The sequence below is a fragment of the Macrobrachium rosenbergii genome, chromosome 14 (genome assembly GCF_040412425.1).
Source record: "Macrobrachium rosenbergii isolate ZJJX-2024 chromosome 14, ASM4041242v1, whole genome shotgun sequence".
In the NCBI taxonomy this organism is placed as follows: domain Eukaryota; kingdom Metazoa; phylum Arthropoda; class Malacostraca; order Decapoda; family Palaemonidae; genus Macrobrachium; species Macrobrachium rosenbergii.
In genome coordinates, this window is record NC_089754.1 from 34,729,884 (window position 1) to 34,756,809 (window position 26,926).

The 26,926-nt window shown below is 35.6% G+C and overlaps 1 protein-coding gene across 1 annotated transcript in view; it reads right to left on the reverse strand.

The window, feature by feature from the left end:
* LOC136845919 (protein tipE-like) overlaps positions 1 to 25,342 on the reverse strand; it is a 114,474-nt gene extending 89,132 nt beyond the window's left edge. The window contains exon 1 of the mRNA XM_067116409.1: positions 23,249 to 25,342. Coding sequence (XP_066972510.1) covers positions 23,249 to 24,228 — 980 coding nt within the window. The 5' untranslated portion in view covers positions 24,229 to 25,342. The remainder of the gene's footprint in view (positions 1 to 23,248) is intronic.
* Between the last annotated feature and the right edge of the window lie 1,584 nt (positions 25,343 to 26,926).

Genomic DNA, 26,926 nt, shown 5'->3' on the forward strand with positions numbered 1-26,926 from the left:
CGTTTGTTCTGTTCTGGTCGTTTTAAAAGCCATTTTCGGTTTCTTTGTTCGCTGATTCAGAGAGTCTATTTCTTTCTCTCTCTCTCTCTCTCTCTCTCTCTCTCTCTCTCTCTCTCTCTCTCTCTCTCTCTCTCCATAACCTGAGTCACCCTTCCACACACGCATTCCAGTCTTCACTTGGACGTTGTCTTTGCCACCTTGCGGTTGAAACTCTCTCTCTCTCTCTCTCTCTCTCTCTCTCTCTCTCTCTCTCTCTCTCTCTCTCTCGTTTTCTTTCTTTGATAATTACACGCTTGATAGGTCGGTACTTCCTTTATTTCCGCGTTGCAGCGACCGAGTGCATTTCTTCTTTAAACGTATTCAACAAAGGGATTCTTTCAGTGTGCTTATGACCTACTATTTGTTCTTACGCTTCTCTCTCTCTCTCTCTCTCTCTCTCTCTCTCTCTCTCTCTCTCTGGAATGGCAATTTTTACTCTCTCTTGGTACTGTTTGTCAACGAATGGCAATTTTCCACATTATATATATATATATATATATATGTGTGTGTGTGTGCTTCTGTATACTTACTGTAATTTCACCCCCTCTCTCTCTCTCTCTCTCTCTCTCTCAGCAATATAACATACTGTCAGTTAATTCACAGCACTTAATAATTCTAAATATACCATAAATATTAAGAGCAACTGGTGTGCTCAATAAAACAGTATAAACAAATAAAACGCCAAAACATCACAATAAAATTATAAACAAAAATAGTGATTTGTGGCAAGGAAAATGTAATGGACATAATAATAACAATCTGGTAAATTTATTAGGCATAATTTGATTCAATTTCAACGTTACTCGAATATCTTCTGACCCTCTTATAAGAGTAATGTATATTAATATATATTATGAAGCTTGACATACGAGAGAGAGAGAGAGAGAGAGAGAGAGAGAGAGAGAGAGGAGAGAACAAAACATTAATAACAGCCGGCACAGCTACAACGAGGAGAGAGAGAGAGAGAGAGAGAGAGAGAGAGAGAGAGAGAGAGAGAGAGAGAGAGAGAGAGAGAGAGAGAGAGAACAAAACATATCAACGACAACTCCGGCACAGCTACACTAGGGCAGAGAGAGAGAGAGAGAGAGAGAGAGAGAGAGAGAGAGCACGTAAGGATATTTCACCATGTCGAAAAACGCCCCCCTATCATTTGCATATTGCCATGAAATTTACATCGAACGGAGCTAATGATCCTTAATACGGGGAAAAGGCCTTGAAGTGCGCAGGCGCAAATGGGGCATGGGTTAAAAAATATCGAGTTATATTGCCCCGTTTAATTTGCATGGCATTCCTTTAAGCACCTGGGTTTAATTATTCAAGGGTATACCTATACCGAGGTTGTAAATTGTCTTACAAGTGAAAACCCATTATTCTTTTATTGATGAGGAACAAATAATTACTTAATGCTTAATACGTGAAACATAATTGTCGCAGACCTCTCTTTCTCTCTCTCTCTCTCTCTCTCACACACACTAGAAAAAATACTAGAAAAAATAAGGAAAATATGTACACTAACATCTAAGACATACGTCAACCAATTAATTATTCATGGCTGAACCAAAATGAATATCTTATGGAAGTTACCTGTTTAAAATTAAAAAGTAAACATTACCGTTTTATATTTCGTGCAGCAGTAGCAACAGCCTCAGCAATAATGATAATTTTTGTTTAATACTTTAATCTAGAAACTTTGTATTTAAGTGCATATGGATAATCGTTTTAATCCAGCTAATTTTCTATATATATTATAATCTGTATGCATTATATGCGTATGATTTGTACATAATGAAATTTAATTCAAGAATACAGATGAGTGTTGATCTGATCGTAAGTATTACCAACTACAAGTTTTACAAACATACCGTATGAAATTTAAGACAAGAACGCAATTATAAAAATGTTGCGTGACGGTTTAAATTTTTGGCAAATCAATTCCTTATTCCAGAGACTAGTTTTGTGAAGGTATTCAGTTAACTTTTTTTTATACTTATAATTTGCTTTAATTCTTAGAATCACTTTGAAGCTGGCAATAATTCCAGATGGATAATGGAACCCTTCCCAAAATATAAGCCTTAACTTAGGGAAGCGACTGGGTAGTCGTACCCCACACACTTTTTAACGAGTAGGTGATCTTATTAATTTACTTGAACGTAAGTCTGCTAAATCATGATAAATGTGATTTACTAACATAGTGCCTTTTTAATATAAGGGCTTCCAACGTGTAATTTTAACGTAAGTCCTCCCAAAACGTCTTTCTTTTTTGAGAGGTGTTCTCATAAACTTGTTTTGTTTTCTATATTTTACCAGGTATGTTCTCTGAAACGTTTTTTTTTTTTAATGAATCCTCTCTAAACGTTTTCTTTCAAGTGGATTTCCAAGATTTGTTTCTTTAACTTGATTTTCCCTTGAACATATTTTCTTTACCGTGTGTGTTCCTGAACCTGCTTCAACATAAGTTTCCTTAAAAGCGTTCCGTTTTATCTTTTAAAACTGACACCAGGTCAGCAGAGGTCAAAATCTACTTCTATATTCGAGCAAGAGACGTTTGCTTCAAAGGAATATGCAAGAAATCTCAGGGATATGAGGGCGGAAAAACGTTCCTTATCTTAGCTGCCGTGGGAATGAAGAAGTGATACAGGAATATTCTACCTAATGCCTTCTTTAACACTTGCATAATATTTGTTTCTCTTAGGTCGTATCATAATCAATGGCAAGTGTTACTTATGCATTTTCAAATTTAGTATGTTTTGGCACACGGCTTGTGATGGAGCTCTTGTAAATATTATGTGGTATACAGATTCTTCATATTCTTATATGTGTGTGTTGTAAAACAACTATCATCATAAGCTTTCTAAAAACAAAAAATATTCGCCTGTCGTAACACCGACAAAATCCGAACAGAACCCAACACTTATTCGGTGATGCTAATTCCTCCCCGACTCTGGAGGCGTCAAATCTAGAATGAGCAATCTGGCATTCTAGTTTATATTCTCATTTGTCCACTTCAGGGCTTATACGATCCAGCTAAAAGCTCCACAAAATCTAGAAAGAGTAAGCTAGCGTGCAACACGCACATCACGCTCAAACACTCTCTCTCCCTCCTTTACACACACACACTAGCAGATCTCATTTATCCCAAAGATCTTCCCATTTTCCCCACTTAATACGCCTGCGTTGGCGTAACGACATTACCTCACCATCAATCCACGCAAAGGATTAAAAGAAGAGAGGAAGAAGAGGGAGGAAAAAATAGCGAAACCCTTGGCGCGTTATTATCTCATCACTTCTCAGCCTCGTCTCTTGCCAGATAATGAATCCATTGTGTCCGAGCGACATGCTTATGCTTCTTCTTCTTCTTCTTCTTCTTCTTCTTCTTCTTCTTCTTCTTCTTCTTCTTCTTCTTCCTGGTCATGAAGGAGAAGATTACGTGATGCAGACTTACTCGAAGAGTATTAAGCTTTCTTTTTTTTTGGGGGGGGCGGGCTGGTTTCCCTTTTATTGGTTTGCCAGTTCTTCGGTGGTCATTGAGTACAGTTGCAATGGAAAACAGCATGGAACTCATTTCTCAGCCTCGTGTCTTGCCAGATAATGAATCCATTGTGTCCGAGTGACATGCATATGCTTCTTCTTCTTCTTCTTCTTCTTCTTCTTCTTCTTCTTCTTCTTCTTCTTCTTCCTGGTCTTGAAGGATAAGATTACGTGATGCCGACTTACTCGAAGAGCATTTAGCTTTCTTTTTTTTTTAGGGGGGGGGAATTTCCCTTTTATTGGTTTGCCAGTTCTTCGGTGGTCATTGAGTACAGTTGCAATGAAAAACAGCATGGGACTGAGGTATTGGAATTTTTTTACTTTTTTGCAGAGGGTGAATTTACTTTTTTTGGTAGTTTATGTATACTTTATGCGTACTCAATTATTTACTGCCCCTATACATATGCTATCATCGAGCATAGACATAAGTAAACTATTCGTAGGATCAGATGAGAGTCTCTGCTTGCTACGCCTTTGTCAGTTTCCTCAAGACATCACTAAGTAAAGACAATAATAAAATCAAATTAGCGTTAAATCGAAATGAATCTTGGTGTTACCTTTGACCACAAGCTTTCTTTTTGTACAACACTTGAAAGACACATCTTGCAAAACAACCCAGTACTGATAAGAAGATTGATTGAATGGTTTACATAACGCCAGACTTACGTCAGCACAAGCTCTTTCTCAAAGGCAGCCCGTAACTGTAGAAAGGTGTTAAAAGGGAAGAAGAGGCCTCATGTGGACCCTCTGGACTCTGAGCTACTAACCAAAACGATTGCTGAGAAGTAACTGACGATCCAAATTAAAACACAAGCAGAAAAGAGCTCATTTAGGCAACACCTCCAAAATGTACAGATACGACTGAACCTCAAGGTACCGTTAACTAAAACCTAATGTTCGAAACTGCTGCTTCTATAATCTCCTACACTGCCAATCTAAAGTCGAATCCATTCTGTTACCCGAGCCCGTATAATCTTGCTTAAACCCAGCAACTGCGGCCCAGAGGCCGTCGACGAGCGTCCTAACGCTCTCAAATCGTTGCGTAAACTGGCGAGAAGAACATAACCTTCAAAGGTGCATTTTTAAACAATTCTCCAAGAGCGTGGCGAGCTGTGGTTGCAAGAGCATGTGGGGAACAGGAATTGTAAAGAAGCTGTGACAATAACGATACCTACGGTAACGCTACAGTTTGGGGATAGTCTATGGCGAGACACTAAAAACGTTCGTACGAGTGTAAGAGGCAATAATAATAAATATAATTATAATTCATGATGCTGATGATAATGCTAATAACACTTTGAAATCTATGGTGAGAAACTAAAGGTTCGTATCAAGGTAAGAGGCAATAATTATCAAAATAATTATAGATCATGATGCTGACAATAATGTTGAAGACATTTTTAATAGGTACTGTATGTAGGGTCATTTCTCCGGCTAATCTATATTCCTTATAGAAGCAACTTTACTAAAAAACATTAAAATTTATGAACACAGTAGTGCTATGCCTTCTGAGAAGAATATATGAAGTCAACCAAAAATTATAATATAAACATTTTTATCATTAACCGTAAATAAGACCTTTCAACTCGGCTTTGACGATATTACAAAGAATGTAATTCAACTTTCGTTCTGATGTCATTCATACAACAAGACAGGGAAACATTTGTCTGAACTAAGCCTCATAAAAGTCCAATAAAGTTTATAAGCTGGAAAGACTGTTCCTTTGCAAGATTCGGCTGACTGGTCTGTTTACGCCGACTGCCATTGCAACATTCTTGCGAACCTGCAATAACTGCGACCCCCATATATTTATTCCCAAACGAATCTGCAAACCTTTCGGGCATACGGAAGTTGCAAGTTATAGAGGGGAATGAGATTCAGCTTTAAGACATATTTGCATTCTATTGCACTTTAATGAATATTTTATGGTCGGGGAAAGGAAAGCAAGAACTCACATAAAGCGTGAAGGGAGATTGCGACCTGAAATACTTTTGTTTTCACCGGTAATGACTCCACCAGATGTTCTATTTCTGAGGAGAGAGAGAGAGAGAGAGAGAGAGAGAGAGAGAGAGAGAGAGAGAGAGAGAGAGAGAGAGAGAGAGAGAGAGAGAGATTCAGGGGTAAAATACTTGTGTTTACCTGGTAATGACACTACCAGATGTTCCATTTCTGAAGACAAAACCTCTCACAGAGAGAGAGAGAGAGAGAGAGAGAGGGAGAGAGAGAGAGAGAGATACTCAGGGCTAAAATACTTGTGTGTTTTCCTGTAATGACTCCACCAAATGTTCCATTTCTGAAAAGAAAACTTCACAGAGAGAGAGAGAGAGAGAGAGAGAGAGAGAGAGAAGGCGCCGTTCCCAGCGAGGAATTTAATGTTGACCGCCTCGTCATCAAAACAAATCGGAATTCTCCCGAGGGGAAATGAATGTTACATTATTCATTTTGAATAAAGTTAGAGAGAGAGAGAGAGAGAGAGAGAGAGAGAGAGAGAGAGAGAGAGTTACAGCCGTGGGTCCGTGGGCGTTACAAAGGTCACTTCTGTATTCAGGAGCAGTGCCGGAGTGAGTGCGTGTGTCCATGGTTGTCTGTTTTGTGTGTATGTGTGTGTGTGTCACGTGAGCGGGAAACTTTGTGTGGACGGTCGTGTTCCGGAAAAACAATTGTGCAAACAAACCCGTTTTGTCGTGAAACGTGAGAAGTGGGCATTATTTGAATGTAGCTTTACTCTCTTTTTCTCTTTTCATCATGCCATACATATATGTAAAGGAGCTTTTGAGGAGAGAGAGAGAGAGAGAGAGAGAGAGAGAGAGAGAGAGAGAGAGAGAGAGAGAGAGAGAGAGGAGAGGGGGATTTAAGTTATATAACAGGTCTCCTTCAATATAATACGGGCGTCAACCCTTAAACAAACAGCATTGCATAACGTTTCCGATAAGTCCTTCAACCTTATTTGATTCTCTCTTTATCCTTCCACAAACTGAAGTTTGTGTACATAAATATATATATATATATATATATATATATATATATATATATATATATATACGTATGTTGCACAGAATTATATTACACGAATATAACAAAAATTATCATTCCCAGAATGCATGGATAATTCTGAGTTTGCAGGTGATGCAATACATTAGTACCAAAATAATGTCCTCACCTAGCTAAAATGGATGAACTCCTGCGATTTTACAAATAAAAAAAAAACGAACTAACTGAAGAGAGAAGTTACTAGAATCACGGAAACAGTCTCTCTATAGTAACATTTAAAGAGGGTAGCTCAGATGGCCTCCACAACTCTATGCAGAACATGTTTTTACAATATAGATACATCTGCAAAACAACACGTATGCATACACATGCATATATCTAATATATATATATATATATATATATATATATATATATATATATATATATATATATATATATATATATATATATATATATGCGTGTGGACATCTAAATCTGTTGCTTAAATATACCTATATATATATATAAAATGTATGTGTGTGTGTTCTGGCATAACTTTGAAACGCACTGAACAGTTTCACCCAAACTTGGTATACATATGACTTACTATCTGGAAAAGAATACTGTGTGGGTAAAACATCACTGGCAAACAAAGGGGGTGGGGGTAGGAAGGGGTGACATGTGAAAATAACCGAAAACAATAGATATTAGTATTTAATCCATAGATTTCGAGGTCGCTGAGATGAATAGTGACACTCCCGACGCCCTTCAAGTCCAAGTTCAGCACCGATAGGAATGGGGAGTGAGAAGGGGTGAAATACATAATGTCAAAAATGTTGGGCAATGTAACTGAAGCAACTATCTTAACAGGAGAGAGAGAGAGAGAGAGAGAGAGAGAGAGAGAGAGAGAGAGAGAGAGAGAGAGAGAGAGAGAGAGAGGGAGAATTTATCGGTTGTCATTCAGTTTTCCCAGGCAGCACTGGGTTTGTCAGATAGTATATATATATATATATATATATATATATATATATATATATATATATATATATATACATATATAGTATGTATATATATACGTACATACTGTATAATATGTATGTACATATATATATATATATATATATATATATATATATATATATATATATATATATATATATATAGAGAGAGAGAGAGAGAGAGAGAGAGAGAGAGAGAGAGAGAGCCGTGGCCCAAAGGTAGAGCACTCTGCTCGCATTCCACACGTCAGTCGGTCGATCCCGGCCTGACGCCCACCAGTCAACCCAATCGAGAATTTGAGAGGAATATAGAAAAAAATATACAGCAACCTCTAATACACCTCGTATGAACTATAAGGGAATCAGCCTGAAAATAATGAACTGTATATCTAATCTATGGTAATAATTAGCCAGTTTTATATATATAGATATAACAAGTTATCTTTTTTATGTTTTGAACTGTACTATCTTTATCGCAACTTTCCTTTGTAATAAGGCGCTTACTTATTATATCCACCTCCACAGAAATTCTACAGCGAATCATAATCTTGAGCAAGATCCTTCGTGGACCACTCAATTTATTTAGTAATTACTTAAATTTTCATAGAAGTGATTCTCAATCAAACAATACTCGAATAAGACTAATACTCGCTTGCAAAATTGATGGTATAAAAACTTCTGAATTAATCTGAGTGTTATTCATATTCTCAATTTCACCGAGAAGAATCACCTAATCCACTCACAATTATATCCGAGTATTTTTCGCGAATGCTTTCCTAATTAAGTTAATGCCTTTTATTTATCGACTCGTCCCCAACATTTTGTTGACATAGCTTGTTTTCATTTTAGGGAAGAGGCTGAAATTTAGGACAACGTAATGGCCCTGAAAACTTAATAAATAAAAAGAGACGATAACCCAAGAAAAGCATCGGAACAACAAGAATAACCTGTTTAATCTACCCCGAATAATCCACGAAGCAAACAACTAATGCAACAACGCCATGAAAACAACAACAAAAAAAAAAAAATTACGAAAAGATTGTGCCAGAGTATATAAAACCCTCTGTGCTATGGCAACCAGTTTGAGCAGCTATACGGCAGCCGTCCCCCCTCTACCCCTCCCGACGACTATTGATGTCAGATAATTCCTACGTCACGTAAGTACGAAATTACATGTTTCTGCTGAGTCTCACCAGCAGCAGGACTACTACTACTGCTTATTGACGAGGTCCATGCGCCCTCCGCCCTCCCGCCCACCCCACAACAAAGGGCCACAATGCACGGAGAGGTCGACGGTAACTGATTCGTTCCGCGCGATATCGGTTACCCATTTGCGTTCGATCTGAAGGAATTTCTGCGGGTGGACGTATCGTGTTATAATATTTAACTAAAGCCTTCGCTCGTCATAAGTGTACAGATGAAAAGTATACGTGTTCATTATAAGCAAAACTACATAAAACATGAATATATAACGAAGTATAATTTGTGTGCGTGTGTGCACTCAATTACAATACCAAACATACACGTATACACATATACCTTCAAACATAATTATAAATAAAGGCTGCACGCGTATATTATATACAAGACCACAAAAACACACACACACACACACGCATACAAAGATGTATAACTTGTGTTTGTGTATACTCAAATACAGTTACATACAAGTATACACACATACCTTCGCACATAGGCTATGTGCAAATTTACATGTTTACGTAGGCTCGCAGGAAAGTGATATTTCACGAGAAGAAAGGCGAGCCCTTGCAAGATAAAAATGAGCGACCCTATACATCTTCTGGTTGAATACTACAACCACGAATCAATATGTACCCCTATTTGCCATCGGCAAAAACACAGATACGTAGGTGTGTATACTGTCATCTTTAACTTTGCAAATATTCTCTCTCTCTCTCTCTCTCTCTCTCTCTCTCTCTCTCTCTCTTATGTCAAATCAGAGAAAAACACACAAATTACTGATGATAAATATTCGGTAACAACATCCGTCAGTGGCTTCCGGATGTCAGAATAAGCACAATTATTTTTTCGTACAATAATGCTTCAAAAACATTTGGTAATATTTTTAAAAGAATGCAATAAAATCATTGTGGTGTAGTGTCCGAAGTTTAGTTAAAATTGGTAAGAATGAAAGGAAAATCAATAAAGTATTTGTGACTGCCATTGGTATTATGATATCCTGATGTTAGGGATTTCCGTCCACAGGAAGAACAGAACAGCAATTCGGATGAGATTAAACAGTCCTTATTAAGTTTTCTTACGATTCTCAGAGGAATTCGCCTGGATAGTATGTTTAAGGCATGTTCACAGCTGAGAAGAAAGCAACTCAGGAAGAACCACGTGGCCAGATTATTTGAAAAGATATTGCGTTTATGAAAACATACATTATATAAGAATCGCTTGATGTAGTCCTACCAAAAATAGCAATTTCGTCAGATTTGCCATCACAAATTAAAAAAAATCATTAAAAAAAAGCAGTGTCATTCTATAGATAAATAGATATACTTGTATAACTGGGGCCGGCACAATCACCAGTAGAACTACCAAGTAAGAATGGCTGAAATTGTAACATTCCTTATTGGCTTTATATCAGACAATAAGAACTAAGAACGGGTTATAACAATGACTTGAGTTGTAAGAAAAATTCAGAGGATAAGAACAAGGGCTGCTCACCATGCCTCTTTATCGAAGCAATTTGAAAACATAGGTTATCTGAAGTTCAGGTTGGACCAACAATGTAAGATGTATTCAACCAAGAAGAAGGAGTGCCGCAAGGAAGTGTTCTAAGTGTAACCTTGATCGCCTTAGCAATCAATGGGGTGTCGAAAGTAATTCCCTTCAGACGTAGCTTGTACTCTTCGTTGAGGGCCTTTTGATATCTTTTGCAGCAAGAAGGATAGCAGTGGATGAACACCGCCTTTCTCTCTGCACTGATAACATAGTAAAGTGGGCTGAGATGCATGGATTTAGGTTTTCAGCTAGTAAAACGGTAACCATGCACTTTTGCTGTATAAGAGGATTCCATCCTGATCCACATCTGTTCATACACGGAATCCTCTTATACTGCAATGTATAGTGCTGTTCTATATCATACAGTTCTTATTTACTTCTGTTCTAAATGGTAACAGGAAAAGTCTACAGAACAACCTTATGGATGGATCAGAGTGTTTTGAGCTGATATATATATATATATATATATATATATATATATATATATATATATATATATATATATATATATATATATATATAGATATAATGTATATATATGTGTATGTGTGTGTGTGTATCAATATATACAGTGTGGTATATCAATGATAGCTGCAGGCAAACATAATAAAACACCTCATATACTGTATAACAGATACGTAATTGTTTACGAATAGTTGCCTCATGTTTACCGAACTTTTGAAACGACAAAGAACTTAAACCTTAACGAAAGATTCTTACCTCTAAAAGGAAAACAATGAAAAAAGTTAAGATAACATTGCAATCAATGACGAGAAAAGCATTCAAAAACCTTACGAGAAGCAAATGGCTTTCGAAAACGAAACCCTTTGCTTGGTTCTTTTTTGCATTCCATATCTTAGTTTACTAATAACGAGTCGAGTTATCGACTTGAGGTCTGTGACTTGAAATTGCAAAATTACCGAGATAGTTTTTATTATTTTTTTTAGCCCACGCGTGCAACTTACATTAAGTACCATCAGTTACACAGGCTGTCGATAAAGATGAATCATGCATTGCGTCAAAGGGCCCCGGCCCGTCATATGACGGAGGCCTTCGTCAGCTGCTCCGTTGAACGTCAGCAAATTCCGTTGTCCATGTTTACCAAATTTCAAGGGTAATTTTAGCAGTCAGGAATCTGTAAGGTATTCGGACTCATAACTCCAAATGTAAATATACCTGTACACTATCTTCCAAATTCTCTACAGCAGGGTTCCTTAACCTAAGGTAAATTCCGTACGAACTGGGTAAATTTCAAGGGTAAATTTAGCGGTCAGGTATTTGTAAAATCTCTATGGTATTGGGACTCATAATTCCAAAGGCAAATATATCTGTACACTGTCTTCCGAATTCTCTACAGCAGGGGCCCCTTAACCTAAGGTAAATTGCCTATGAATGGGGTAAATTAACAATTTCGTAGACGGGGGACAACCAATCAAGAACTAAGTTAATCTAATGCGTGCACAGAAAAAAAATTTCTTGTTGTAAACCAGCTCACCTTTTACGGGTCATCTGGAATATTTTTCAACGTATTTGGAACTACATACAAACATAATTAAGTGAGAAATACATTAGATTTGAAGTCCCACCCACTTAAAGAAGTGCCGACAGGAATTAATGACATCTTTATTTGTAACTACACACATATTCAACTGAGAAAATAATTTAGATTCCAAGTCCCACCCACTTGAACTCACATAAGAATTAATCATATATATATATATATATATATATATATATATATATATATATATATATATATATATATATATATATATATATATATATTTAATATGTAGAATCTACTGGTCACTTTTACCAGACACATATGTGTTTTCATGCTATTCATCTTCCGTTGAAATTTAGTACATTTAAAGCGCGAAGAATTAAGTAATTGCTATTAAATTAGTTGTCATCAAATTTTAGATATGCTATATAGCTAACTTATATAAATAGAAGTCCTGCATCTGCAAACCCACCAACAAAAGCGCAAAAAAAGGAAGTATGCTTGAAAACCACATGCAAGCAAGCACAAGGCAAAGTCATCAAACACGGTATTTAAACAGCCGTTTAAACCACGGCACCCGACACACCTTGCAAGATAACAGGCACGAGCTTCCAAGCACCGAAAGCAGAGGGCATTGTAACTCATAGAGGAACAGGGTTTACAAGTCTAACTTTTAAAATTCAAAAATGTCATTCATTCTTTTGTGAGTTAAAGTGGGTTTAAAATTAATGCATCTAAAAAAAATGTCATTCATTCTTCTGTGAGTTAAAGTGGGTAGGACTTGAAATCTAATGCATCTAAAATCAAGTGGAAATGTCAATAATTCTTCTGTGAGTTTAGTGGGTAGGACTTGAAATCTAATGAGAAATGTTAATTCTTCTGTGAGTTTAAGTGGGTAGGACTTGAAATCTAATGCATCTAAAATTAAGTGGAAATGTCAATAATTCTTCTGTGAGTTTAAGTGGGTAGGACTTGAAATCTAATGCATTTAAAATTAAGTGGAAATGTCATTAATTCTTCTGTAATTTTAAGTGGGTAGGACTTGAAATCTAATGTATCTAAAATTAAGTGTAAATGTCAATAATTCTTCTGTAAGTTCAAGTGGGTGGGACTTGAAATCTAATATATTTAAAATTAACTAAAAACTACAGAAGAATTAATGACATTTCCACTTAATTTTTTAAAAATTAGGTTTCAAGTCTCACCCACTTTAACTCACAGAAGAATGAATGATATTTTTGCTTAATTTTAAAAGGGTGAGGTGTACTTGTAAACCCCGTTCCTCTGCGAGTTACAATGCCCTCTGCTTTCGGTGCTTGGAAGCTCGTGCCTGTTATCTTGCAAGGTATGTCGGGTGCTGTGGTTTAACGACTGTTTAAATACCGCGTTTGATGACTTTGCCTTGTGCTTGCTTGCATGTGGTTTTCAAGCATACTTCCTTTGCGCTTTTGTTGGTGGCTGAGACGCAGGAATTTTATTTGTATAAGTTAGCTAGCATATTTAAAATTTGATGTCAACTATTTGCAATTATATATGTAAAGTACTAAATTTCAAGAGAGATGAGCGATTATATATATATATATATATATATATATATATATGAAAATATATATATTATATATATATATATATATACATATATATATATATATATATATATATATATATATATATATATATACATATACATACATACATATAATATTATATATATGTATATATATACATACACACATACATACATATATAATATATATATATATATATATATATATATATATATATATATATATATATATATATATATATATATATATATATATATATATATATATATATATATATATATATATATATATATATATATATATATATATATGTTTTAATGCAGTTGCTGGAGTATTCGTGTGTTGTACTGATGATAACGAATAAAAAAATTGTTGTATAAAACAAACGATATCTACTACTTTTGCCAAAATACCAACAGCATCTGCTCACTTAATCTGAAATGCTATCATAAGTTTTACCCTGGATCCAAAGAAGAAATTTGCCTTGTCTTATACAGAATCCATATATTTTTAATGTCTGGCCTGTGTTTCTAATTAAAGTATCCTGATTCTCTACTAGACAATGCATAAGAGAGGCAAAGAGAAAAAAAAGCTTTCTATGACAGCAACAGAGAAACTTACAATACAAAAAACCTACCCGTACTGCCATGTAGCAATAATTTAAAATACATACCCCATCTTCTTGAGAATTTTGGAGTTGCTTTAGCATTTAAAAACGATAAGACAATGATAAAAGCAATTATAAAGAACTCTCTCGACAATACTAAAAGATGCGTATATAAAGTCCCATGAAAGTCACATGACACCTTTTATTTGGTCAAACTTGAAAACCACTGGAAAAGGGAACAGAACAGCATAAAAATGTATAAGATATGCACAGGGAAACAGTGCAATTTTTGTTCACATTAGTGAAAACGATCGTTCAGTCAACTGGACAGAGGCAAAAATGAGTTTATTACAACAATATACTGGAAAGAAACGTCATCGAATCCACTTTAACAAAAAGAAAGCTTTTGTGAGAATACGACTATTACCAAAGGAATGAATGAGCTCGATCCATTCATTCCAAAAGAAATACGTACAATGTTTAGATTTTAAGGAAGGTGAGGGTTGCCCTCACAGGCATAAGATCATCGATACAGTACTGACCTCAGACGCTATCGAGTTTACTGTTCTTACCTATTTTTTACCCCTTATCGGTGTGAATATTTGTGTTCCCACCATCTGTAAGTTCGTTTGCACTCCCATTCTAGCAAAGATATTGTAAATTTCTTCCACTATACAGCAGTCCTCTCGAGGATGTTTTAGGAAACTCAAGGCGAAACAAGAAAGGATACATACCCAGTGTTCATTTTTACTGCACTACACCTACACACATACAACACATGTATTATATATATACATAATACATATAACAACAGCACATGATGTAGGCCTATATATAGGTGTACTGCAGGGAAAATTAAACACTGGGTGTATGTATATATTTATTTACATATATAATATATATACATATATATGTGTGTGTGTGTGTGTAAAGCAAAGAGCAGTTTGGAACTTTCAATTTCCTTCTACGTCAAAGAAAAAAAGCATAAAAAAAACAGCACATCTAAATAAAAAACAAATTATCCACAAATCATCCATCCCTCAAAATCAAATGCAAAATCTAAAAGAAGAAGAAAAAGAAGAATAAAAAGAAGTTATACACAAAGCAAAAGGGAGGGCCAGGCCAGGCCAGGCCTGGTCCATTCCTGGATGTGATCATGTGAGAGGAAAAAATTGCCAACTCAGTCCACGGCGCCAGCTGGGGGAATAGCGCCGGGCGGAATCTGAATTTAAAAGAGGGTGGTGACAAAGATCCCTGGGAGGGACCCCGGCCCAGAGTTGCCATCCAACGCCACTTAACGATTTCACGTTCAAGCAGGTTTGTGCACAGTATTTTTTTTTAAACGGGATTAGTTTTTTCCGGGTAGTATACTCTACGCAACATGAATGCTTACATTTTATACTTACATACACAACATATACATATACACAAACAGACACACACATGTGTATATATATATATATATATATATATATATATATATATATATATATATATATATATATATATATATATATATATGTGTGTGTGTGTGTGTACGCAAGTGTGATATATTCACTAAATATGCAATATTATTAAGCATCCTAACTAGTCATGTCTCTAATTAACATTTATAAAAAGTACTTATGAATATACCACACTATACTTTAGCAAAATTAATAGCTACATTACGTTGGGAGCAAGGCAAGAGACATTAAAATAATATGTTTACCTATGTATGCGTGTGTGTGTGTGCGTATGCACTGTATGCGTGTGTAAAGATATATAATAAATATATATATATATATATATATATATATATATATATATATATATATATATATATATCTATATATATATATATATATATATATATATATATATATATATATATATATATATATATATATATATATATATATATATATATATAAGCAAAAGAAGAGATCCGTGGAAATCGGAGACGAATAATTAATATTAAAACCAGCGCTTGAATGAAGAGCATTTTTATTAGTTGCGATTAGTTTCGGAGATTTACATTCCTCCGTCATCGGGCAATCTGTAATGGAATACACGTTGCATTTAAAATCAATGAAGTTATAAAGTAAAATAAAATTACATATTACAAGATATAATGACCTAAACACGCAGCAAAATCTTAAAATATAGAGATACAAATAGAAAATGTTTGTTGTCAAAGAGAGTAGAAATTAAAAGTCTGAAAACACAGCAGTTCAACAGACCTTTCATCATTACAAAGAGAGAGTTTCTCTCTTTGGGTCTATAGAAACAACCACTCCGAGCTCCATTTCGTTGGTCCCGCAAGTAGGGACTGAAAAAGAATCTAAATTTTGTAGGATGGTCATATTCTTCAGTGTTGACGAAAGGCGCTAGATGATGGTTTGCTTATTCGTCCTAACAGATCTTCCAATATGTTCGAAGATGCGACCCCTGAACTGCCGCTGTGATTTTCCCACGTACATTGCATTACAGCAGTGACACCTGCACTTATAAACAATAGATGACTGCAGCTCAGTTGGCATCACATCGTTGAACCTGAAGAATTTTTGCAATGTAGATTTTAGCTTAAATACCACTCGAATGTTTATTTGCGGGTAGAATTCGTGCAATAGTTTAGTTAACCTTTTCTTTACATTAGAGAACCTATTTCCAACAAAGGCGATGGGAAAGTACATACGAGTAACTGCTCTGGTGACAGTGCCAGTTGTAGGTTTTGGAAGATAATTTTTGAAGCTCCTTTCCTATATATGTAGTCGTAAGGTTTTTTAATCCATTGAAATATAAGCACTGCTTTATGAAAATAGACTCTTAAGTCCATACTATCATAATTTAAACATATATTGAAAGCTCTTGATGTTAAGGTCATAATCAGATTTCCATTAAACTGAATAGGATTAAATGAGGACACTTTGGTGGTCAAACCCGTGAAAGTTGATTTCCTATGAACAGATGTAATAAAACTCTTTACATTGTGGCTGGTCAGTATATCAGGAAAACTTTCCTTCTGCCTCAGTTTCCGACATACTGATCAGCCACAGTGAAAATGGTTTTATTACATCTGTTCACAGGAAACCATCTTTCACGCGTTTGACCACCAAAATGTCCTCATTTATTCCTATTCAGTTTAAGAGAAATTTGATTACGACCTTAACATCAAGAGCTTTCAATATATGTTCAAATTATGTTAGAATGGACTAAGAGTTAAATTTCATAAATCAGTGCCTATATTTCAATGGATTTAACAAAAATTTTACGACTACGTATATAGGAAAGGAGCTTCAAAAATTATTACTTCCGAAACATACAACTGGCACTGTCAACAGAGCAGTTATGTACTTTCCCGTAGCGTTTGTTGGAAATAGGTCATTTAATGTACAGAAAATGTTAACTAAACAATTGCATGAATTCTACCCGCAAATAAACATTCGAGTGGTATTTAAGCTAAAATCTACATTGCAAAAATTCTTCAGGTTCAACGATGTGATACCAACCGAGCTGCAGTCATCTATTGTTTATAAGTGCAGGTGTCACTGCTGTAGTGCAATGTACGTGGGAAAATCACAGCGGCAGTTCAGGGGTCGCATCTTCGAACATATTGGAAGATCTGTTAGGATGAATAAGCAAACCATCACTTAGCGCCATTCGTCAGCACTCTGAAGAATATGACCATCCTACAAAATTTAGATTCTTTTTCAGTCTTTACTTGCGGGACCAACGAAATGGAGCTCGGAGTGGCTGAGTTTCTATAGACCCTATAAGAGAGAAACCCTCTCTTTGTAATAATGAAAGGTCTGCTGAATTGCTGTTTTCAGACTTTTAATTTCTACTCTTTTTGACAACAAACATTTTCTATTTGTATCTCTATATTTTAGGATTTTGCTGCGTGTTTAGGTTATCATATCTTGTAATACGTAATTTTATTTGACTTTATAACTTCATTGAGTTTAAATGTAACACGTGTTCCATTATAGACTGCCCAATGACGGAGGACTGTAAATCTCCGAAACTAGTAGCAACTAATAAAATGCTCTTCATTCAAGCCCTGGTTTTAATATTTACTATATATATATATATATATATATATATATATATATATATATATATATATATATATATATATATATATATATATATAATATATATGTATGAATCTTTGAATGTATGTGTAAATATGTGTGTAAACACGAATTTTTAACGCTGAATTTGTTACATTTCTGTTCTGAATTGCTCTGTTAAGCAATTACATTTTAAAAAATAACTAGAAAAATAACACGAATAACTGACGAATATAAAAGAGAATAAAATAAAAATAAAAAAAATTCTAATTAAGTCAAATGCCCTTTTAATATTAGAAATAACCTATAAACAACTGTAAACTGCTTCGACTGAATGACTCGTATTATATAGTAAATATCGAACTGTTGCTTCCCCACTGGTAACAATTTCTGTAGCTATCAATACATCATAAGTCATTTCTAAATAATTTACCGTATAAACTTTCTAAGAACATAAAGATCCCTCGAAAATGTACGAAGGCATTTATCATGACTTTAAGATTTACGAGCGAATACAACTTAGTTGTAATTGCATTAAAATATTCAAGACAGTGACTGAAAACCATTTAGTGAGAAGAGTATTACAGTGCATTGCGAGAATTAATCGCCAAAGAAAAGAAGTTCGTTTAACCAATGTTTTATAACAATACATACTGAAAATAATTCATTGGATTGCATATTAAGACTATACGATTGATGACTAAAGTTATAACTATAAATAACATTAAAAAATATGATTGGATACAATGAAATATAACAAAACCGAGGAACAGCTTTAAGAAATTACATCCTATCAGTTTTCAATATTAAAATTTATGTAATGGAAGTCGATCCACAAGAAGTTAAAAATCACCAGGATTTGAAAATTACGCGAAAGATTTTCACTATGATTACTGATGGAAAAGGAATGGAATACAGAGTTTAGGCCAAAGTCCAAGCACTGGGACCTATGAGGTCATTCGGCGCTGGAAAGGAAATTAAGAGTAAGTAGGTTTGAAAGGCGTAACAGGAGGAGAACCTCGCAGCTGCACTGTGAAACAATTGTTAGGAGAGGGTGGATAGCGAGATGGAAGAAAGACAATAAGAATGGAGGTACAGAAAAGGGAATGAAAGGGGTTGCAGCTAGGTGCCGAAGGGACGCTGCAAAGAACCTTGAGTAATGCCTACAGTGCACCCCGTGAGGTGTACTGACGGCACTACCCAACTACGGGGATGATTACTGGTGGACCGAAAGTCAATGTTTTACAAAATGACGAAAAATAACGCTTTCTTAAGTTGCTACAGAGGACTCTTTGGAGCTTCTTGGCTTTTCGTTTTTTGCCGAGTCTCGCGTAGTCATTAATTGGATAATTTATCTAAATTCTATATATTTGAATTCTGGGATTCAATGTTTTTAATTATTAATTTATATAGACCGTATTCTTGTGCTAATTCCCCTAAAGATGTTCTTATTCAAAAGACTGAACAGTTATTTCGTAGGTTCCTACATGACTGTCTTTAGCGCCGAATCGCTTTCTATAACGAGACTGACCATATATATATATATATATATATATATATATATATATATATATATATATATATATATATATATATATATATATATATATATATGTGTGACCACAAAAATACAAATTACGTTATAAAACTGCACTTTCACACATATACACACATATATATATACAGTATATATATATAATATATATATACCTGTATATATACACACACACATATATATATATACACAAGACCACAAAAATACAAATTACATTAAAAAACCGCGAACTTTTTTACATGGATAAAAAATCAGCAAAATCTGGGTCAACCCGACTTGCAACGCATCAGAATGCCGATGGACCAAAATTGGAAAACAGCTATTGAATACCAGATACTCGTATCCCTCCAATATACCTTTCTGTTAAAAACCTAGGTATGTGGCTGGTCCCAATATCTGCTCTTGAAAACAGATTTCATTAATTTGTTTGACGTAAAAGTATCGTGTGAAACTTTGTATGTGGCTAGTCCCGATATCTGCTTTTGAAAACAGATTTTAAAAAAATTTTGTTTGACGTAGAAGTATTGTTTGAAAATGGACCTTATTAAATTTTGTATGCATAGAATTACTGTATATCCTAAGAGTTTATTTGCTATATCAATGTTATCCTTCGTTATTTTCTAAGCAAGTACGTTACATTACCCGGTCTGAATTGTAAAAATCTTATTCTTTCGTTTGTTTTTCTTTTGAATGCATTATTCTATTCGCCTGCAATCACTGAAAATATTCAACTCGTCGCCGTTTCCATTTAGATACTTTAACTTTAGATATTCCCAGACTATGTCCATCTAATCAGCTTTGTTTTGGCATAATTCAAACGGAAACTCGCTCCTAACTTTTACAATTATCTGCTCATTTTTATAACCGAGAAAAAGCAACTCCATCGACTGGATAAAATCAACCCATCTGGGGGAGCTTGATGACGTCATCCCGACTAGCAGTAAACAATAAAATAGTGTCATAATGATTTGCACAAGGTCGATTTGAAGACATTCGAAGGATGATATAAATTAAGTCAAGAAAGATAAGGAAACTGGGAGGAATTGAAGCATATTGTTCGCTGATTTCTTACGAAATGCTGCTTGATAATTGGGAGCAAACTTAGAGACAATTCGGGGGCTTGTGATAGATAAATACAATTAGATTCCAAAACCTTGTACCAAGTATGTCTACCACTCCATGACAGTGCGTTTTTAAGCAAGATAAATATATTATCTCTCGCAGTATGTGGGTTACCCCGTTCTTTTGTTACGGGGGGGGGGTGATCGATGCTCGACAGAACGACTAATGATATCCGATAATATGACATGAATTGGGCACCAGGTGGCGTGAAAAAACATCAAGTGCAGTTTCGGATACATGAAGAATTCTCTGCCTTCCTTTTTTTGTTATAATAAGGTATTCATGACAGCCAATAACCCGCCAGCGTTTCTTTGGCAACCTTTCTGCATAACTTATATTCTTCCAGTCATATGAAGCCACAAACATCATTTGATATCGAATTCGCTATGCCTTGGGAATAACTTCACACCCAAGGGCAATTATGACTTTTAAGTGCATAGCCTATGCCCCCCACCCCCCACAAGGACTCGAACCTAAGCCCCTGGTTTAGATAAGGATACACAATAGACTTTAACCACTCGACTATCAAGAAGCAGAGGCATTTATCAATAATATTTGGTAAACGTACTTATCAATTACTCGACTATAAAGAAATACCCGAAAGGTCAAAATCTAGTGTTTATCACTGTATCTAAACAAAAGACCCAGGTTCGAATCTTGGCTGCGGTAGATCCACTTATCCATTATAATTTCCTTTAGGTGTAAGTTATCCCCAAGGTATAATGAATTCGATATTGAATGATATTAACTTATTTGCCAACAGAAATATTTACGCATGTATAAGTGATGTCATATATATATATATATATATATATATATATATATATATATATATATATATATATATATATATATATATATATATATATATATGTGTGTGTGTGTGTGTGTGTGTGTGTGTGTGTGTGTGTGTGTGTGTGTGTAGAATCTACTGGTCACTTTTTACCAGATACATATGCAATTATAATAGCCACAATGCCCTCTTAACTTTCTCGAATTCTTCGCGCTTTTTTTGGATACGCTTGTCACTACAAAGCCTAAGATCCAAGTGCAAGAAATATGAAGAAATTCTGATGTGCGGTACCGGGAAACGAACCCGGGTCGGCTCATCAGAACGAGGTACCATTGTCGACCTGACCATGAGAAGATAGGACACACACACACACACACACACAAACACAACATATATATATATATATATATATATATATATATATATATATATATATATATATATTGTATATATATATATATATATATATATATATATATATATATATAAATAAAGAGATAGCTCCAGTGAACACATAAAACAAGGTGACAGTCATCGCCATGAATCAGCGAAACACTGTGCCATAAACTTCCATAGCATTAGCTGTTCTGTATGTGTGTGTGTGTGTGTATATATATATATCTGTATATATTACGTGTAAGTGAATGAAAAGAAAAAAATTCAAAGTCAGATACTAAGCCATCAAAATCCTTATTAATCTCTTTATAGAGGATACATAAATGATAAGATTTCATTAAATCACAGACGAACGAACCTTGCACAAATTAACACGAATTTGTAAAACAATTCGCCTCACCAAAGAAACCCTCAATAACAATAAGAAAAAAAAGTGATGATAAACATACAGCAAATGAACAGATCGTGATGACAGGGGTGTTGTGATGATTGCCTTTCGTGATGATGGTGGTGAGGGCAAGTGTGGGTGCTGGATGAATAGTGTTGGAGGAAGGGGGGGAGGGAGGGAGGGAGGAAAGAAGGGAAGGAGGGAAGGGGAGGACAGAGGTAGGCGAAGTGAAGAGTTGTTTAGTGACTGTTGACAATGGAGTGCCTGACGATCATGTGTATGAATTAATGTATGAAAATGCATACTCAAATGCATACATTTACGTGTGTATATGCTATATGCATATTACATACATACTCAAGTATACATACACGCATCTTCACTGTTCTTCATAATGACCTTCACAATGAAGACTCGAGTACGTAAGTCTCACCACAAGGTTGACATAAACATTCAGAAAACAAAGGTTATTTATGAGGTTATTTATGAGGTAGAAGAATCATTTCAGGCAACAGTACATTGCAAAGGGCAGGTCCCTGTTGCATAATCAATAAACTGAATCATACTCGATTCGTAGAACGTACGAAAAGGATGAGCTTTATTTTGCTCTTTGTCAGAATAGGCTATGAATATTCTAAAAACATGATAATATGTGAAACATCGCTTTTCTTTTTTTCTTTTTTTATAAAGGAAAAATGTTTGCTTGCGCATTATGAAATGATTTAAAGATAATTCTATGAAAATGTGTTCTCAAGTTGGAGATATTACAAGGCATGAAACGAAAGATTATATATTTATACACATATACGGTATATATAATTATATATAAAATTATAAATATATATGTATGTCTATGGACTATGTAAAAGACAGTTTCAGCCCTTAAAACATAATTGAAAAAACATACATAGACATACACTGCATTGTGAACTAACACGTCAAGATATCATAGTTTCATCCCCATGACTTACTTTGGCTGCAAGATCGCTCGTCGACGGAGTAAGTTCTTGAAAAATGCAATAAACGGGCAATGCAGCAAGACTATGATGAGGATGCCCACGACCTGGGCACCGACGGTCCAGCCCAGCGAGTTGACCAGCTCCATCTCGGCCGCCTCGCGGTCATACTCGGGCATGACTAGGTAAGGGTCCATCTTGCTGTAATAGCACCAGAAACGGCGCCCGGGCACGCCGTAGTGGTCGAAGAAGGTGGTGCAGTTCACTGCGGGGGGATACCCACACCCTTTCACGTTTATGTACAGGGAGGCGTTCAACACGTCCCAATGGTCGGGGTCAATATAGGTCGTGTTGACGATGGAGGAGGAGCTGCTGGACACTGTACAACTCCCCCTGTTCCCCCTCGTGTGGGAGGGGGACGTGGGCGAGGAGGAGCTATTGGTCATTTTACAGTTTCTGTACACTACGACTACTTGGGAACAGTTAAAGATGTCCGAGGTGCACCCCATCGTGCACGAACACCAGTTTATACTCGTTTGTCCCGATACCCAGTCGGCGAAGGTGGTCATGCACAAGACTGGTTTGGGGTGGAACTCGTACGTGAGGGTCGCGAGCGCAGGATCAATGGTCATCGGAACTAAGAATAATAACGTAAATAATCCCCCTATGATCATCAGGCCGGCCAGAATGGTCGTGTACAGCTTGAGGAGCGAAGTGCAGGAGGTCTTGTTTTTCTTTGTTTTCCGTCTCTCCTTCAGCAGCTCCTTGAGGGCCTGCTTGCCAGCGTCGAGCTGCGAGGGGTCAGCGGAGGGCGCATGCTTTTTGGCCTTCTCCTTAGAGTTCTTGTGCGGTTTCTGCTTCTTCTTGCGGCTTTTCTGGCTGTCTTCGTCCAGGGAGCGGTGCTGTTTGGGGGAAGTGCCTTGCCCGCCATAGGCATTCGTCACAGGGCGCACAGCAGTCGACCCTCCTGACCCCTCATCAGCTGCTGGTACCATTATCACAACCCGAGAAGCGACACTCCGTTCCACGTCATCACAATGTCCTTCGGGCACTAATGATCGGAATACCGGCGGTAATACTGGAAGGGAGAAATCTCATCACGTGAACGAGCACTCATCGTCCCGCTGGGGTCCACTCTGCAATGAGCATCCAAAGGTGCAAGGCCCACCGCACCCGTTGCCACTGCCACCTGACGGGCAATCTTCGAACTACACCTGAGAATCGGACGTACGCACGAACGAACGGGCGGCTATTGCAGAAGACAGGAGAAGAATGAGGTTATTGTTTGGGAAGTTCAGAGATCAAAGACGAAAAGACGGTCCTGAGATGTTGCATCTTCTAAGCGACTTTACAATATCTGTTAGTGATAACAGAAATTATTTTCCAAAATGGCAAATGAAGAAGTAAAATCAATACCGTGGTAGCTAGTAACTTCTGCAACAGTAGCCGAGTTATTTATAACATAATGATATCAACGATACCGAGTCATTTATTAAGATAGAGCACAAGAACAGGTTTTTCGCTGAAAACTTAAAATGGACAAAACACGAAAAAGAAAATTAACCTATTCATATATTACCTAAAACCTAAGTGTGGAAAATATGACCAGAAAGAGGTTTTCCAATATGACGATTCACATTTGTGGGGAAGTATAAATCAGAGTGTGTATAGACAATAGGACTGTTATGTTGCTTTTTGCTCTCTGGAACATCTCTTGTTACGGGGAACAGCAATATATATACATACACACACATATATACATATATATGTTTTTATTACAGATATGTATATATATACATGTATATATGTGTATTCACATAAGCACATGAATTACTATGAGTATGTATAAATGTACTCGCATATGCTATGAGCACCTCTCATGAATTTTTAATAAACGTACAAAAAAAAAAGTAAAACAACAAATGGGAGATGGAATAGAAGGGCTTTCTTCTCTACACAGTAAGGAGGAAATAAAACTTGTAAAACGTAACTGAAACTAATAGGCAAAAAAAAAAAAAAAAAAAAATAGCAATTACCCGACCAGGCAGCTATAACAAAAAATATGTCAACACATTTCATATAACCCTCCATGATTTGTTAAGCCCAAATAATCGAAACCTTTATGACAGGTATTCGTAATCGTTAGACTTGTCTTAATTTAAGATTCTGTGCTCGTTCTGTGCGATGTATATTCCAAGAAATTCGAATTGCCGATATTTTGCCAGTCGTACTGTTTTAGCTGGGCTTGAAATAAAAAAAAAAAGTGTTCAGGAAACTAGGTTTTCAGTTCTACATCAAAAGAACACGTGAACTAGCTTTGATTACTTTTTCAATGTTGCTAAATTTAAACGACTTAAGCCTACTCTTTCTACATCGCTTGAAAAAAAAATTATAATTACGGAATGAGACGACTGTGTACTGTAACATCGCTGTCGGTAGTGGGCTATTCTCGAAAGATGACCGTTGATTACCAGAATCATCCTTTTAACCTCCGGAATGAATGACTCTCATACGTTTAATAAATAATTAAGTGACTTAATTAATCAACTACTGCTTCTACAGTTCTATGATGAAAATCTTTACTTGAAGTATCTACACGTGTTATTGAGATTAAGGTTTGGATGAACTGCACAACTGACATGAAAGGGACCTTTAGGAATTGAATTTAAACTGTTATTCATTTATTCATTAGCGTTAGTGAAAAATCTCGTCTGTTTTCTGCTTTATTTAGCAATTGTAAAGATGAATAAATGCGATAAAATTAATAGAACATGAATAAAACATGGAAAAAAGATCATATGGAATTGAAAGAATGATCATTTTCATGAGTGACAATCACATATCTAACAAATTTCTTCAATTTCTCTCTCTCTCTCTCTCTCTCTCTCTCTCTCTCTCTCTCTCTCTCTCTCTCTCTCCGGTATTGTGGACTGAGCAGGTCCCTCATCAATAGACAGAGGATTCCAGCTGACCGAACCTTTCTCAGAAAAGACCAAAGAAAATTAAGCTGACCAAAAAGAGGCTTGGGCGGACAAAGAACTTCCCTCAATGATGTTTATGACGTCTTTCTTTTCCCGAAACCTGTTTTCCTCCCTTTGTTGGAACTTTGTCTAATGTGAGTGAGAGTTTCTTGCTGCTATGGAGTTGTGTGTTTTTGTTATCAGGTAAAACTGAAAAATTTATGGAGCAAAGGTCGACATATTCTAATTAACAAAGAGAGAGAAAGAAGTTGGAATCGAAAAGAAGAATTGTTTTTCTTATCAGAGACTACGGTTTTAGAGGTACATTGCCTTCCTCAGCGCTTGAATAAATTTCCTTTTTTGACTCTGTTTATACTTTGCCAGGCTGAATTCCTTTCCTGTTTTGTGTCACTCTGTGTGATATGTAAACAATAAACCAAACAAACACATACACTTGATTTTGACATTCATCCCAAATATATATATAATATATATATATATATATATATATATATATATATATATATATATATATATATATATATATATATATATATATATATATATGTATATATATATATATATGTATGTATGTATATATGTATGTATATATATATATATATATATATATATATATATATATATATATATATATATATATATATATATATATATAATGAATGCATACAGATATACTTTTTAACATTTAAGCACATGCACATTGGTTACTCTT